Genomic DNA, 18,006 nt, shown 5'->3' with positions numbered 1-18,006 from the left:
AGCGTGTATAGACAACTCCTCTTTTGCAGCCGCCTTTCGACCGATGGGCTTCCCAAATAAATCGCAAAGTTTCTCCTTGAACGTGTCCCAACTGCCGATCTCCTCTTCATGGTTCTCGTACCAGACTTTGGCCGTGCCTTTCAGATAAAACAGCACGTTGGCCAGCATGAGAGTTGGGTCATACCGGTTGAGCGCACTGGTACATTCGTAGTCGGCTACCCAGTCGTCAACATCAACTTCGTCCGTACCGCAGAACGTTCCTGGATGTTTCGGATGCGTCAGCTTGTACGTGGGTGGGGGTGGGGCCGGTGGAGGCGTTGTCGTAGATGCTGCAGGCGTTGCCGAGGCCGATGGAGAGGTGGCCGTGGGATGAGTCCCGTGTTCCATCACGGAAACTCCGATTTGACGACCACTGCGGAGCTTCGTTTCAGTGCGCTTCGTTACCCAGCACGTCCACGAATTTGTTACGGGGATTACAAATAGACGGAAGAGAAAGGAGTGTATTTCCAATATTTACAGATAGGTGTGACACCTCAGGGTTGCTAGGATCTCACGCGCCGAATTCGCTTCTTCTTGATCGATGCGTCTACGATGGGGCGGAGCCATGCCCACTGTCTCATAATAATATATTGTAACGAAGAGCGGCGCGGCAGCTGTGGGCCATGGGCTGGACAACGAGGAAGAAGAGGCAGAATAGAACAGTTTGCCCAACGAACGGTGTTGTGTCCGTCTCGCTCATTACAATGGCGCAGCCCGCGTCTTGCAGACGCCGCCATCACCTTCTCAGCAGCCTGTGCACGCACCACGTTGCCTCCTCGGTCCATGGCTGAAATTCCTGACTTTACCGGCATTGATCAAGACCCGACCATCTGGCTGGATGAAATCCATTCGTTGGCCCGTCGACATGCATGGACTGACGACGTGACACTATCGCTAGCCGTAAGCCGACTGCAAGAGTCCGCCAAAGCTGGCATCAATACAATGACTGCAAGTACAAATCCTGGAGTGACTGGATCTTCGTCACGGCCTTCCCACCACTTCCATCCACTTACGACGACCATTTCATGCGCACGCGATTGCGTCGGCAGGCTCCATCGGAAGACGCACGTAAATTTGTTTAAGATAAGCTCGGGCTTCTCGACAAATGTGGCATTACATAAATCTTTCCGGCTGCCCGCCAGTATGTCGTTGATGGCTTGGCTGACCCTACCCATGCTGCCATCTTATCTTGCCAGTCACCTGAAGCGTCAGCCTAAGTTTTCGCTCACAAGGCAGCCGAACTTCAGCAAAACTCTCGTCGTCGGCTTAGCTTGGACACATTACCAACTGTCCGTTCGACTTACACCTCCACACGACACGGATGCTTGAAGTGCGGTCGCATTGGCCACAACACCAAGGAGTGTAGCCAACCGTTCCAGACCCGAATCCACTACCAAGCTTGTCGAATTCCTCGGATGTCCATTCATGTTGAGGGAATAGGTGACCTATCTGCTCTGGTGGATACCTGTGCGGAACGAACGGCACTACACCGACGTCATGCTCCGGACACTATCCGACCGTGGACGCAACCTCCCCTCTGTGGACTTGAAAGAAGTGCTATGCCAGTCGGAATGCTCAACATTTCAGTCCGGACGGCAGCGGGCACTAAAGTTCTTCCAGCCATTCCCGTCTTTGAAGACCTCCCTGCTGACATGATTCTTGGTGCTGACTTCTTGCTATCTGATGACATTGAGCTCACCATACATTGCGGCCACGTCGAGCTCCAGTCTTCGACAGCTGGGACTACCGCCACAACCCTGCCACCACCAACAGGTGAGCAGTCCACTCCGCCTACCTTATCTTCTATATTGGCTCGCTATCAGCCAGTATTCGCTAGCAATACAGCAGTTGCTAGAACTGCCAGGCACTAATTTGCTGCTCCATCGCATACCAACGGGAGATCATCTGCCAACATGCATACCACTGCGACAATACGCTGAACGAGAACGGGCAGTGATCGCAGAACAAGTAGATGAAATGCTTGCCGCGGGCATTATTAGGCCGTCATAGAGTCTGTGGGCAGCGCGTCGTCCTTGTTCACAAGAAAAACGGATCACTACGCTTCTGCGTGGACTACAGGCAGCTCAATAAGTGTACAATGCCTGACTCCTACTCTTTACCCCGCACTGATGACGCTGTTGATACAATACGTCACTGCAAGTTCTTTTCGTCACTTGATTTACGTGCAGGGTACTGGCAGATTAACGTCGCGGAGGAAGATAGATGTAAAACCGCCTTTCGAACACCTTTCGGTTTGTAGGAATTCAACCACATGCCGTTTGGACTAAGACCGGCTCCTAGCACTTTTCAGCGTGCGATGAATTCAGTGCTCGGACCATTTAAAAACCAAGCCTGTGTGGTGTACTTAGACGACATCCTGGTCATTGGCAGGATAGAGGATGAACACCTTCGCAATTTGGACGAAGTACTACACAGACTCTATGCAGCAGGGTTTCGTTTGAACCAAAAGAAATGCCGGTTTGGAGTGTCCAAGATGTCGTACCTGGGACATAATATATCTCCTGTCGGCATTCAGTCACTCCCGGAGCGAATAGCTGCCATGTCGCAGTATCCCACACCAACCTGCTTGAAGCAGGTTCAGTCATTTCTGGGTATGGCCTCGCATTTGCGAAGGTTTATTCCCCACTTCACTTCGATCACAGCTTCCTTGAGCGGTCTCCTTAAAAAGGATGCGCGGTTTGAATGGGGCGTCTCACAAGAAAATGCTTTTGAGCAACATAGTTGCCCCATACTAAGTCACTTCAATGAGGACTGGTCCACCGAAGTGCACACTGATGCCAGCCAAGTCGGCCTAGGAGCTGTGTTAGTGCAGCGTGATCCAGATGGTGCGGAACACGTGGTCGCTTATGCCAGCCGAAAACTTTCAGACACCGAGCGCCACTATCACTCCTACGAGCTTAAATGTCTTGCAGTGATATGGAGCGTCCATGATAAGTTTCGACATTATCTTTTTGGGCATAAACTTACTGTTGTGACTGATAATGCTGCTATAGCATGGATGTTCTCCAAGCAGCAACTTAAGCACAAATTTGCCCGGTGGATAATCACACTGCAAGAATACGATTTTGACGTGCGCCACCGCGCCGGGGGGCTAAACAACGTCGCCGATGCACTCTCACGGAGCCCCCTTGACTGTGCGCAACAAACCAGGCAAACCCACATTTTTTTCGCCCAGATGGATATATCCCGAGCCCAACAAGAGGATAAAAATTTGGCATCCATTATTGCATCTATCATTGACAAGAGAAATCACAGTACTTTTGTAATGCGCAATGCCGCATTGTACCGATGTCACTGGCGAGCGGACCGATCTGAAGAACGTTACCTCCTGATGATCCCGAAATCCCACAGGTCAGAAATATTACGAGCCACTCATGACTCCCCATAAGGCAGACACACCGGCCAACGAGCCACGCTCCGGAAACTACAAGAACGTTCTTGGTGGCCGAAGATGTGAAGTAGCGTCCGTTTTTATGTCGCCAGTTGCAAAATCTGTCAACAGTTTAAGCGACTGCCTCGGTGTCAACCTGGATTACTTAGACCAATCCAGATACCCCAAACAATTTTCCACACAATTAGAATTGATTACATGGGACCTCTACCCACCATCACTGCGGGAAATCATTACGTCATTGTGCAGTAGACTACCTTTCAAAATACGTGGAAGTGGAGGCCATGCTATCTCTTGCTTCCACTTACCTAATTGACTTCCTCAAGCACCGATTTGAATGGAGACATGGCTTACCATAAAAGTTAATATCTGATCAGGCTAAAACGTTTCGTAGCGGGGAACTGAAAAAGTACATTTGCACAGCAGGTGTACAGCACCACTTCGCATCCGCGTTTCATTCTCAAGCAAACGGCCTTACTGAGAGAACTAACCAGAGCATCTAGGCACGACTCGCTCCATATACGAAGCCAAGGAAAAGAGGAGAGGCCGACTGGGATGTCCACCTTCCGTCAGCCGCTTTTGCGATTAACACGGCACTGCAGACGTCTACCGGGGAAATGCCCTACGAAATTGTTTATGGAAAACTACCACAGCTGAAAGCGGTCCTCAGTCTGGATGCTCCCATTATAGTTCCACGTGCCAACGATCACGAAGCGGCCCGTCAGAAGATCCGAACTAAGGCGATCAAAAAAGCCCCCCACGCACAATAAAATCAAAAGCGCCACTATGACAGACACCGTAGGCTCATTTCCGCTTACAACATCTGTGACGAGGTCTGGGTGCAAAGAGTCACCAGCGGGCCCGGCAAGAACCTACTCTCTAAGTTCAACGGGCCATTCATAATTACTCAGCGTGTAGGAGAAAAAGCCTGGCGTGTGAACACCTCAGATGCGAACTCTCGATAAACGCAAAAGAAACAACTTTGCCGTGCATGTGTCGCGCTTGAAAAAAGCAATCGGACCGCTGCAGGTGCAATGAACTGTAATTTCTTTTTTTTCTTTGTCAGGTGCGCAGTGTGGCTGAATGTAACGAAGAGCGGCGCGACAGCTGTGGGCCATAGGCTGGACAGCAAGGAAGAAGAGGCAGAATAGAACAGCTTGACCGAGGAACGGGTGTTGTGTCTGTCTTGCTCATTTCAATATATATATTTATATAAAGAAGCATAATTCACACGAATGTTTCAGCACACTTTAGACCAACGTTACGGCCGTGGGACCAGCCTTCGTCTGTGAATGAAGAGCATAGAAATCACGTACTTATATACGTCAATAATAAAGACCCCCCCCCAAAAAAAAATCTCCTAGTATAACAAGCAAGGCTATTCTATATCAGCACAGAAACGATTTTCAGTGATAAAAACTATATCTACATAGCACTGTGTGATGTCACCCTGTGTCAGTCATTGGCAAGTGATACAGCTTTACGGGATACAGTCAACTGCCGATTTTTTAGACACTCGAATTTTCAGACATGCCCAATACTTCGGCCATCTTCGCGTCACCGCCACGAGCCCCATAGAATCAATGTATAAGGAAGTCTGAAATTTCGGATGCTCGAACACCCCAGAGTCTAATTTTCTGGACTTATTGACGCGACGGAAGGTCGGAAACCACCACTGACCTCCAGTGGAAACCACCACAACTGCGTCACATGGGATTACGATTGCATAAATGAGCGCGCCGGTCTACTGTGGCGGCATCTGTTGCTTTGACTCGATCGTTAGCGGAGAAACACACACGGCCTCCGAGATTTTTAACACTGGCCGTGTTTATCATGCAAGGATGCTTCGCTGACAATCGAAACTATCCGCCCGGAAATTTTTTGGCGCAATAAAGTTCCTTTTGCTTTAGCGCTTGTGCTCGTGCGTGCCACTCTGGTTTTTCGCAGCGCTTTCGCGAAGTGTTTCACCCCTTCCAACTAGAACTAAACGTCACACACCGATTTGGTCTGGCCATGCTGGCTATCTTGAATGTTAACCAGCGCCACCTCCGGAGTATTCGAGGCCCCGTCGCCTGCCGTGGCGCTGTTTTGTTTGCGCAGCCCACATGGTGCTTGGCTAGCCTAGTGGGTGGTTGTGCGATCGTGTGAAGTGTGCTCTGCAACGCTAAGCCTTGGTGCTTCGACGCTCGTCAGCAAACTCTTTTGTTGACATCGTGAGGATTTCACTTGCCTGCGATGGCCCCCACTTCGCCTTCGTCGTCCTCGCCAATGGCATCGAAGTGCGGAAAACAGTACCGTCGGTTAACGATGGCAAAAAAAGCCGCCATTATTAAGTTAGTGAAGAGTGACCGATCGCAGGCTGACGTGAGCAAGGAGTTCGGCATTTCCAAGCAAACAGTTTCCGATTTCCTGAGGAACAAAGACAAGATCTTGTAAGCGGCCGAAAACCGTCTGGTCCCCAAAAGATGAATACAAGCCAAGGTGTTTATCCAAAGCTTGAGGACGCTCTCATCGTGTGGCTTAATTCAATGATTGCCAAGCGGTCGCCAGTCTCGGGCTGCATCTTGAAACAAAAAGGGGAAACTCTCACGCTTCGAATGGACATCACGGATTTTAAGTGCAGTGATAGATGGCTGAGAAACTTTAGGCATCGGAATGACCTCAAGTTCAAGAAGATGTGTGGCGAAAGCAGCGCCGTCGACAGTGCAGTTATTGTGCAGTACCGCTGTGGAAAACTCCAGTCTGTTGCAGCAGTTCTCTGCTGACAACATTTTCAACTGCAACGAAACTGGCTTGTTTTACAAGCTGCTGCCAGAAAGAACATTCGCTTTTGCTGGTGACGCATGCCATGGTGGCAAGCATAGCAAAGAACGGCTGACCTTTCTTGTCGGCAGCAACATGTCTGGCAGCGAGAAACTTCCTTTGTTAGTAATCGGGAATTCTAAGAGCCCGAAGTGTTTTAAAGGGCCAACGCTGCCAGTGTTATACGAAGCCAACAAAAAGGCACGGGTAACACAGCAGTTGTTCGAGAGTTACGTTCGCAGGTTTGACAGGAAGTTTGAGCAACAGAACAGACGTGTTCTGGTCTTCGTTGACAACTGCCCTGCTCATGGTCACATCAATAACTTGAAGGCTATTCAGCTGGGAATCATGCCGCCCAACACGACTGCGATCCTCCAACTGATGGACCAAGGCATTATCCAAGGCGTTATCCGTACTTCGACCTTGACCCTCTTGAACCGAGAAATATCAATGAAATGGAGCGTTTTTTGCTTGCATTGAGAAGTATTAGCAAAATGGTGCGGTTTTTTTTGCTTGCATTGAAAATTATCAGTAAAGTAATGCATTTTTTTTGCTTGCATTCATTTTTTTCGGACTGCCCGAATTTTCGGACAATTTTTCGCTCCCTAGAGGGTCCGAAAAATTGGCAGTTGACTGTACATGTATAAATCGCGGCATTACAAATGGCATAGTTCTCTTACAAAGATAGTTGGCATGTAAAATATATGCGTGGCAGATGACAAGTAATAACAATATATATGAACAGATCGCTTTTTTAATTTGTATACATTCTGAGCAGAGCGCACTCTCAAAGGAAAAGTTCTAGTGTCAAAATAATCGGCTGTGATAAAGAAGCAGGCTAGTGTACGCTTGTTGTACTGTTGGCCAAAATAACTTACGTAGAAGGAAGACACGTCAATATGCCTGCATCCTTATTGACACCATCTGTGAAATTATTAAACTTGAATATCAGATATGATTCCCGGAGTTCGCAATCATCACTTGAGTGGAAACCAGATTCAAGAATGGTTGCTTTCATTTGGTCGAAAGAGTGGCCTGACATGCGAACCTGTCGTGATAGCGGTAAATGAGGGAAAAATATTTACATGAGATTTGTGGTTATTAAAGCATATTCTGAAGGGAGTTTGAGTGTGACTAATACATTGTTTCGAACAGGCACTACATTCCAACATGTGCACGGCATTACAAGTGTCACAGTCAAATCTACCATGAATCTTTAATCTAAAGTCCGAAGACGTGCTCGCGACGTTTCGCGTTATTTGCGTCTGCACACATACTTTGCACCGCGGTTTTTTGCAAGGTACGCAGCCCCGCTCTTTAGGGGCACCAATCTTAGATGACGTTAACATGTCGTGAAGGTTTTTTGACCGTCGGTAAACAACACGAGGCGGCCTAGGAGAGATTTTTTAAAGATTATTTCTTTGTGTTAAGACAATGTGGTGCCGTTTCAATATAGCAGAGACCTTAAGAGCTGATGATGAGAATGTTAGAACACGATTAGTTTGAGCAGAGCTATCGTTTTCGTCACTTCCTTTCAGAATCTCGGGACTGAGTGCTACGGGACTGAGTGGTACCAAAGAGCGAACTGTCTTTTCGTCCAATTTACCATGTTCTAGTAGAAACGTAAGTTCGTCCTTAAGCTTAGATTTAAATTCGCTGGTAGGATCGGAGGGCAAAGCTTTGTAAAATGTGTCATCTGAAAGTTGCCTGTCCGCCTCGTTTATATAATAAACCGCATTGAGAATTACAATAGCCCCCTTTATCGGCTGTTTAATGACGATGTTACGATTTGTCGACAATTTTTCGACAGCAACCTTCTCTTTTTTAGCAGGTGCCTTACTTGCGCTATGGCTTCACGTGGGAATGAGTTGCTGACTCAATAGTTAATTCTGAAACTCTATCACCACATAACACCAACCAGGCCGTTGCGATGAAAGAAGGCAAATAAATCACTGTCGCCTCGCATGTGTCTTCGTAGCTAGCTTATATATTAGTGCAAAAAACCTACTAGTTAATAGTTTACCGCAATTGCGTTTCAGAAACATCCCATAATTATGGGTCTGGTTTTGCTATAGTGTGAACAAAAAAAGCGTCACCTAAATGAGAAATACTTCTTTACTGCCACAGCCTACTGGCCAGCCTGACATAGAAGCAGCTGTATACAAAGGGCAAGGAACCAGCTACATGACATGCCTTGTGAAGAAGCAGTCGTGAGTGACACACGTGTTATGAGGTACCATTACATATATGTATAAAATACTGCTGTTTACAAGTTAACTCAGTTTATTTGTTTGGAAAATTTCATGCATTGATCATGCATTGATTTCATGCATTGATTTCATGCATTGATATCTGGTGACGTTACTTGTTTTTGCAGACTGCCATGCAACGACAGGATGACTGCCCCCGAACGTCCACTCTGCAAGCACGTTGTAACATCTGAATGCTCACTACAACAGGTCATCTCGAACCTCACACATGTAATACTGTATTTGTGAATGTTTTACCGTGCATATAGTGGAGGGGTGCTTTAGATTGGCCACAAGCATTGGCTGTCTACCGTGGCATGGAATCTACACTTCAATAATGTTGGAACTATAACACTATTAGTTAGATTATGTGGCACTGCTGAGCTCAGCAATACACTGTTTGATCCCAGCCACAGTGGCCATATTTTGATGGGGTGAAACGCTAAGGCGCTTGTGTGCTTGAGGGTTTGTTCGATTCGCCTGCACCACATGATCCAATTTACAAAGTGCTGCACCTCGCCATTCGTTTCAGTGGCGCAGTAATGGCATCTGCTAAATCGTGCCATTCATTTTGAAGAGCGCAGGAGAGGTACAGCACCAAACTAGTTGACAACTTTCCTGCACAGCTGTGAACCAGTATTGATTGGTGCACGTGAACTTAACTGACCCTTAAAAGATGGAAGCTCGAAAATATGAAAAATATGTTAACATAAGGTGTCAGAGCAAATGTTTCGAAAAGAAGTCTTGTCTCTTGTGAGGCTACGATGTCATTTGTTTTAACCCCTGGAAGCCAGAATCAATCTACATTTGCCCACTACTGTACAACTCACGATCAATTCATAGTTTGCATGTGAATCGTCAGAAATTAATTATTGCATTACTAAAAGAACACCCCCGCAGTGAAGGGCAATAACAGGCTTTCTCGCATTTAGTTGTGCCTTGTGACAATTCACGAACAACACCCAGAACTGTTTTAACTGTGTTTAGCTCATACAAGTTTACAAAAAGATGCACCAAAGCTCATAAGGCTGCACTCAATTGCTTTAGCTTTGCGCATATGTTCAATGAACTCCTACAGTAATGAATCATAAAGGTGATGAACACTTGCAGCACAGCTTCCTCAAAGACGTGAATGCTGTTGTGAAGAGCAAGATTGTGTTCATTGCATGTGGTACTGTTTTTTTTTTTCATATAGCAGAGAAACGTCCCAGATTTCTTTGAGCACATCTACTTCTGTTTACATTTAGTTGTTATAACTATAGTGTCTGCGACTACGAAGTGAAATTTTGTGCACTACGATCATGAAAAAAATCTAGGAAATCGCACAGGTAGTTGAAACATACATGATCTTGACTAATCCATAGCCACACTGCAAGATAGTACATATTTCAAGTCCTAACCTCTAAAAGTAGCAAGGAGAAAACAACTTCAGCTTTCAAGCAGAAGTGTACTGAAAAAGTAAACACAAAAACAAGTGTGTAATAAATGAGACCTTTATTGATCCAGTATTCGGACAGATTCACATCACGTACCACCAATTAATTTCAGGAGTGCTTGCATGCAGGAGGGTGCTCATGTTCTATTGATATGTCTATTCAAAAAAGGGGTTGTGCTCAGAGCTGAGCAGATAGTGTACTATAAGAGCACCAACAAAGATGTAAAAACAACAAAATTGTACAATGCATGCCTAAAACTTATTTTCTTAGAATTGTGCCTTTTCGATCTGTAAGAACACACCTCATAAGTGTTCCTTTAGCATACATGTTCGCTGCATACTCAGCAGACTGGTCATTACCTGTGACGAGAAATTCTAGCTGTAGTAACTGTGCACCTTAACTCTAAATATAAATGTGGCAAGCCTGCAATATTTTTTACGCCAGCCCATCACCTAAATACGTATTATCTATGATATGGGCTCACAGCTGAGAATTATAACTAGTGCCTACCCTGTCGACATGATGCAACATTGCACAATTGTGAAGTACTCAATGTAGCATTACAGAGCGAAAAAAATTCAGAAATGCACGCATCCACAATTGCTTAATTAACAAATTTAGCAAAACTACACTGCTCTCACTGCGCGAGCTATCTATCGGCAATGTGCAAGTTTCCTTCCCAATTCCACATTATGCATTCACTTCAAGATCAACACTACAGGGCAAGCGACACATCTGATGGCAAAATTGGACTCTAGTCCTGAAGCCACGCTATTAAATTCGAGCACCGCAACACAATAAGAGCGACACGTTCATTCAGAGATCCCGATATTCAGTTATATGCATATGCTTGTTAGCTTTCAAGAGTCTTTACACATGGTTTGAAAGTTTTCGATATGTATGAGCGACTTGTTTTGTTCGGACCCGACCGTATACATTGATTGTACCGGCTTGGACACTAGCAATAAACGATGCAAACCTTACTTTATTGACATTCTTTTTGCCAGTCGAGGCCAGCTAAGTCACCTGGCGATAATTACAGACGCGAAGTGCAATAGTGGCCATACTCTTTCGGAATGCGTGTCACTACACTGGCGCCCAACACGGTATCAAAAGCTCTAGCTTTTGACTGCTCCTAGCGAGTCAGTTCGCAAGCGCGATTCGGGTTCGTCGCAACATGGCTGCTTTGCGGGAATTTTGTCCGCTGTCCTTGTTAGCGGATGCCGCGTTGCACAAGGAGGCCATTGCCTCTATTGACGGGAACCCTTCGGCACCCGTCCGTGTTGGCACCCCCTAATGCAGCGACAGCATGAGGCGTCTAGCCGCTCCCTTTGGAGATGGCGCGTCATTTCGGAATGGCCCTTTTGCCCTACCCGATCGGTACGCGCAAGCGCCTCTGACTGCTGATGTGCCCTTCGGCATGCGTGGCAGTTCGTCGGCACAGTGCTCGCAGTCGGTTTTCTGCATATTTGACGGGGCGCAGGCTTTGTCTCTCACAGGCTTTTGCCTGCCATCAGCCGTGCAACCGACACTTTAAAACGCACGCTGAGCAGGTGCCTAAATTGTCAATGGTAGCCGCATCACGTGCGCATTTTGTTTGACAATAGGCCAATCCCACAAGGAGCCTCTTTTGCTCTGGGAGAGGCGTGCAGGGCGGTGATCCGTTTGAAACCACCCCACAGATCGAGCTGGGCGACTGCTCACCTTTGCTCACGCACCAGCCGGTGCGACGACGCAGACGTTGCTGCAAAACGCCGCGCAGATGATCCAAGCACTCTCGGGAGCTGTGCGAACGCTTTCAGCTGGTCTGAAAAGCGGTCACCCCGCTGTTATGTTGCTTTTGCCAACCTACAGTGGATACGGTGATCAGCTCACCGCCCGAGATTACCTTGACTCTCTGTTTCGTTATCAGAGAGCAACGGGTTTGGATGATCAGGTGGTGCTCGAACGTGTCGTAATGTTCCAGCTGCACTGACTGACATGGCGGCGAGATGGTATGGGCTTACCGCTTACCGTGCAGCAACCCTCGAGGAGTGTCGTGCGGGCTTTTTGCGCGAATTCCTACCCGCTGACTACGAAAGTAGGATGCAGCGAGAGCTCGAGCTTCGTACACAAGCTCCTGACAAGTCTTTTCAGGAGTATGTACGTGCGGTGTATGAACTTATTTCTATTTCTGAGCCCTGAGCTTCTAACGAGGAGCGCGTCGATTGGGTGATATGGCAGGCACATCCGACTTTTTCGGCATACCTGCGCGTCGGCCGCTTCAGTGACTTGGAGGACTTGGCGGCCAAAGCGAAGCGCATTTAAGGCAACATTCTTGCTGCGCATGCCTATCACCCGCCACCACCAGCCAGCGATTAGCCGCGCTGCGCTTGGAGAGGGGTCATGACCCTTCCTTAATGGCAACAGCTGGCTGTACGTGGGAGTTGAGCAATCGCGCTCTTGATCCCTTTACGCATGAGAGGCGGGCAGCCTGCGCTGCTCCACCTGAAATCTCCACAAAGGGACGCTTTTCGTCCCAATGTAATGTGGGAGGTGAGGCTCGCAGAAACGTATCCTGCAATAACGTAGTGAGCCAATTACGACAGCTAGAGGCTGCTTCATCTGGGAAAACAGACCGTGATGGAGTGCGCTGTTACCACTGCCGTGAACGAGGGCACATAGCAAGGGAATGCACCGGATACGGGCCTCCTGCAAGGCAAAGAAACGGGTTTTCCAGGTCGTTCGTGAATGCACGAGCGACCCAACTCGTGCTTCTTTCCTCTGCATGCAGGGCAAGCACTTTTCTTGCTGATACGCACGCGCCGTTCATTACGGTCCCTATTTCCAACCGTAAATTTTTGCCTTGGCAGGACACGGGCGCTAGCGCCTCGTTGTTCGGCGAACAAGTGTTGTCCCACTTGCAGAAGCCCTGAGTGCGCTTGCAGGACAGCTGAACGACATTCACCCTTGCGAAAGGCGTGGCCCATTCGGCAGGCGGTGCAAGGTTGACTGTCAGAAGGGGAGATCGAATGAGACACTACCATCTTGTTCATCTTCCAGGGCTCAATGTTCCAGTAATTCTCGGTCAGGACTTTCTTCTTAAAACCAGCATCGTTGAGGACATTGCGAATGAAATCTATCGTGATAGCCTTTTTGCCAACTCAAGGTGTTCATCAGCCCGCTGTCACTTACCGTTGCTTTTTGCCGCAGAAGCGTCAAAAACGTGCCCTGCGCAGAGTTCGGGGCAGGGCCCCTGCTCAACGCATTTGCCCTCTGACAGTCCCCTTTGAGAACGAGAGGCGCGGCATGAACCGTGTCGTGTGCCAACTCCAGAATCGTACCTTGGTGTTCCGCGCTCGTCGACTCGAAACCCCTGTGTAGATTGCGGTGAGTAGCAAAAATGTGCAGTGGCAAAAATAGATAGCGCGTGCGGCATTACCATTACCATCACAAAATTTTGCAATTGTCGCAATCACTTCAGTGGTGAAACTGACATTTTTTTCAGTTTATATGGTTTGGCTAACAGCTTTGCTGTTGAAACATATATAGAGTCGCATAATGAGGTATGCACACAAACACCACCTTTTTCAAGATTCATGCATGACCCGAAATAAGACGTGACCGAGCTAATTTGATATGGACGAAGTTGCGCCCTTTGTGTAGCCCAGGCGTGTTGCATGGTTTATGATGAAACTCAACTGAATTTGGCATTGCACATGCAAATAACCGTTTAGGCGCTGCTTGGTGCAGCTGGTCAGATTGGCGCAGAATGACGCAAATGGCACAGCACTTCCACTCCTGCGTTACGTATGTAGTGCATTTGGACAGGAGGAGGAAATGGCTGATTGTTTGATAATATTCTGTGAAGGGCTCGACCCTACAGTCGAAGATAATGACCCAGAATTTTTCAAAGCATTGTGGTTTATGAACAGTCATGGCAAAACAGATTTATAAACGGGTAGAAATATTCAGAAGGAAGCTAACTGATTGGTGGCTACAATCAAGATGAAAGTGAAATCCAATTCTTCAACAGATAGTGATAGTACTTAACTTTATAGCTTGATTTGGCGTTAGGGGTTCACTCTCGGCCTCGTGGCCTTCGGAAAGCTCCCCCGCTCGACCATGTTGCAGTGCGCCGCTTACCTGGTTAGCAGCCAAGGTTTGTCCGCATGGGGACTCACCCTTCTGGCCGAATGACGGCGAAGCCGATGTTTCGCCCCAGATGCTTGCATATTGAAAGGCACCGCTAGCGACTGTCGCACCGGAATCAAGGGTCCTCGGCAGACAGTGGGGCACAAGATAGCGCATCAGCTACCACGTTGGTGCTCCGTTTCCGATACTGCACTGAAAAGTCATAGTGCTGTATCAGGAGAGCCCATCACGCCAACCTGCCGGCAGGCAGGCTCACGGAGCCGCGTCAGCCAGCTGAGCGCACTGTGATTCGTTTGCACCATGAATTTCATCCCGTCAAGACAGACGTCAAACTTCCGCAGTGCAAACACGAATGCGAGGCACTCCTTTTCGGTCACAAAATAATTTTTCTCCGCAGAGACCAAGGAGCAGCTGGCAAAAGCCAACGGCTGCAACACAACATCGTATTCCTGTAGGTGAACAGCTTCTAAACCTAGATTGCTCACATCAGTTTGTAAAACGAACGGTCTAGTCAAATCGGGGAGCTTGTGTGGCGCTGACAGCGCTATGGCATTACAAAGTCGGCAAAATGCCTCCTGCTGCTCAAGTCCCCATTGCTACTTAGCAGACTTACCCAAGAGCTTGCTCAAGGACGCCTGAAGTAGGGCACAGAACGGAATGAACGAACGGTAAAAGTTGACCATTCCTAAAAAGCGGCGAAGGCCACGTACGTCCTTGGGCACGCGAAAACCGAGAATACCTCGAAGTTACTCTCGATCTGGCTCTATGGAGCCTTTGCTCAGCGTAAACGTGAGTAACTGAACACGGGTCTGCGCTAATTGGACCTTAGCGGGATTTATTATCATCCCGGCGGTCCTCACCTTCCCGAGTACATCGGCAACATGGGTCAAGTGCTCTTCGAAGGTTCGTGAATAAATCACGATGTCGTCGAGGTAGCACATGCAGTATGACCACTTTGCTTCTTCGAGAACGCGGTCCATGAGTCTTGAAACGTCGCCGGAGCATTGCAAAGACCAAAGGGCATACGAGTAAACTCGAACAACCCTCTGTGGGACGTGAACGCAGTTTTACACTGGTCACGGTTACCCATCCGGACCAGTGGGTAGCCTTTAGAGGAGTCAAGCGTGGTAAAGTACCGTGCGTCACCTAGGTTACCTAAGATGAAGTTTATCGTGGGGAGCGGAGAGGCATCCTTACGAGTCACTCCATTCAGATGGCGATAGTCGACGCAAAGGCGATGACTGCCATCTTTCTTAGGCACCAACACAATTGGAGACACCCAGGAGCTAGACGAGCGGTGAATAATGCCAGCCGCAAGCATGTCATCTAGCAACTTATCGATAAGCTGCCTTTTGGCGAGACTGACGGGCCTGGGGTTACACTTCAAAGGAAGCGCGTCACCAGTCTCGATCACATGGCTCACTAAATCGGTGCAGCCCGGTTGATCAGTGAAGGGCTCGCGTACTGACATAACAGTGTTGACAGACGAGCCTTCTGTGCTTCATCTAACTGATCCCCGCAGGCGACCAAAGGATGCAGTGAGTCGTGTCGGTCGATCCACACAGGTGTTTCGACGAGCGCGGAACGTCAGAGTACTACCCCGGAGTTGGCAAACGACACAGTTCGTGTCGCGCCTCTCATTCCCAAAGGTGACCGTGAGAGGGCAAATGCGTTGAGCAGGGGCTTGGCCATGAACTTTGCGCAGGGCACGTTTCCGACGCTTTTGCGGCAAAGGCAACGGTGGCACACTGCTGAACGCTTTGAGTTGGCAAAAAGGTCATCGCGATAGGTGCCATTCGCAATGTCCACAACGACACCGGTTTTAAAGAGAAAGTCCTGACCGAGAATCACTGGAACATTGAGCCCTAGAAGATGAACAAGACGGCAGCGTCTCATTACATCTCCCCATCTGACAGTCAACCTTGCAGCGCCGGCCGAATGGGCCACGCCTTTCACAAGGGTGAATGTCGTTCAGCTGTCCCGCAAGCGCACTGAGTGCTTCTGCAAGTGGAACAACACTTGTTCGCTGAACAACGAGGCAATAGCCCCAGTGTCCAGCAAAGCCGAAAATTCACGGCCGGCAATGGTGACAGGAATGAACGGCGAGTGCGTATCAGCAAGAAAAGTGCTTGCCCTGCACGCAGAGGGAAGAAGCAAGGGTTGGGTCGCTCGTGCATTCATGAACGACCAAGGAAACCTGTTTCCCTGCCTCGCAGGAGGCCCGTATCCGGTGCATTCCCTTGCTATGTGCCCTCCTTCACGGCAGTGGTAACAGCGCACTCCATCACGGTCTGTTTTCTAAGACGGAGCAGCCTCTACCTGTCGTGATCGGCTCGCTACGTTATCGCAGGCTACGTTTTTGCGAGCCTCAACTACCATATTACGTTGGGTCGAAAGGCGTCCCTGTGTGGGTTTCAGGGGGAGCAGCACAGGCTGCCCACTTTTCATGCGTAAATGGATCAAGAGCGCGATCGCTCAACTTCCAAGCACAGCCGGTAGCAGCCGCAAAGGCGGCGCCGAGAGGCTGTTGCCGTTAAGAAAGGGTCATGAACCCTTTCCAAGCGCAGCGCGGCTCAAGGTCATCGCTGGCTGGCGGCAGCGGCAGGCGATAGACACGCGCGGCGAGAATGTCTCCTTGAATGCGCTTCGCTTCGGCGGCCAACTCTTCCAAGTCACGGAAGCGGCCGCCGTGCAAGTATGCCGAAAAAGTTGGATGTGCCTGCCGTATCGCCTGTTTTACGCGCTCCTCGTTCGAGACTCGGGGCTCGGTGATAGAAATAAATTCATACATTGCATGTACATGCTCCTGTATAGACTTATCAAGAGCTTGTGTACAAAGCTCGAGCTCTCGCGGCATCCTACTTTCCTAGTCAGCGGGTAGGAATTCGCGCAATAAGCCCGCACGAAACTTCTCGAGGGTTGCTGCACGGTAACCGGTAAGCCCATACCATTTCGCCGCCGTGCCAGTCAGTGCAGCTGGAACAACACGTTCGAGCACCATATGATCATGCAAACCCATTTCTCTCCGATAACGGAACAGAGTCGAGGTAATATCGGGCACTGAGCTGATCACTGTATCCGCTGTAGTTTGGCAAAGGCAATATAACAGCGGTGTGACTGCTTTTCAGACCAGCCGAAAGCGTTTGCGCAGCTATCGAGAGTGCTTGGATCATCTGCACGGCGTTTTGCAGCAACATTTGCGTAGTTGCACCGGCTTCGTGGGAAGCCGTTGGTGCCTCGGCAGCGCGGTCGAGCGAAGGTGAACAGTCGCCCAGCTCGATCATTGGGGCGTTTTCAAATGGACCACCACCCTGCGCGCCACTCCCAGAGCAAAAGAGGCTCCTTGTGAGATCGGCTTGTTGTAGATCAAAATGGGCACTTGGTGCGGCTACCATCGACAATTCAGGCGCCTGTTCAGCGTGCGTTCGAAGTGTCGGTTGCACGACTAATGGAGGACAAAAGCCGGCGAGGGAAAAGCCTGCGCACCGTCAATTCTGCAGGGAACCGATTGCGAGCACTGTGCCGACGAACTGCCATGCATGCCGAAGGGTGCATTAGCAGTCAGAAGCGCTTGCACGTACCGTTTGGGTAGGGCAAAAGGGCCAATCCGAAATGACGCGCCATCTCCAAAGGGAGCGGCTAGGCGCCGAAGGGTTCCGTCAATAGAATCAAAGGCCTCCTTGTGCAACGCGGCATCCGCTAACAAGGACAGCGGACGAAAATCCCGCAAAGCAGCCATGTTGCAGTGAGCCCAAATCGCGCAGGCGAACTGACTCGCTAGGAGCAGTGAAAAGCTAGAGGTTATGATACCGCGTTGGGCGCCAGTGTAGTGACACGTATCCCGAAGGAGTACGGCCAAGGAGTACGGTCTTAGCGAGCCGCATGGTACACGTTAACCGTCGCCGTGACGAGAACACAATTGCTCAAGGTCGCA

General features: G+C 49.1%; 1 protein-coding gene across 18 annotated transcripts in view; it reads right to left on the bottom strand.

The window, feature by feature from the left end:
* The window catches only part of LOC119178120 (uncharacterized), a 647,314-nt gene that overhangs the window by 77,708 nt on the left and 551,600 nt on the right, over positions 1-18,006 (bottom strand). Inside the window, exon 13 of one of the 18 annotated variants that reach the window (XM_075891220.1) lies at positions 8,619-8,672. The exons of 14 other annotated variants lie outside the window; for them this stretch is intronic. In XM_075891220.1, the coding sequence (XP_075747335.1) occupies positions 8,619-8,672 (54 nt within the window). Of the gene's footprint in view, positions 1-8,618; positions 8,673-13,667; positions 14,265-18,006 lie in introns of those variants that run through there. 3 more of the 18 variants (XR_012894636.1, XR_012894640.1, XM_075891236.1) reach the window with 3 other exon arrangements.

Source organism: Rhipicephalus microplus, chromosome 1, assembly GCF_043290135.1.
Source record: "Rhipicephalus microplus isolate Deutch F79 chromosome 1, USDA_Rmic, whole genome shotgun sequence".
NCBI lineage: Eukaryota > Metazoa > Arthropoda > Arachnida > Ixodida > Ixodidae > Rhipicephalus > Rhipicephalus microplus.
The sequence above is the reverse complement of the archived record's forward strand: the minus strand, read 5'-3'. Positions and strand labels throughout refer to the sequence as shown.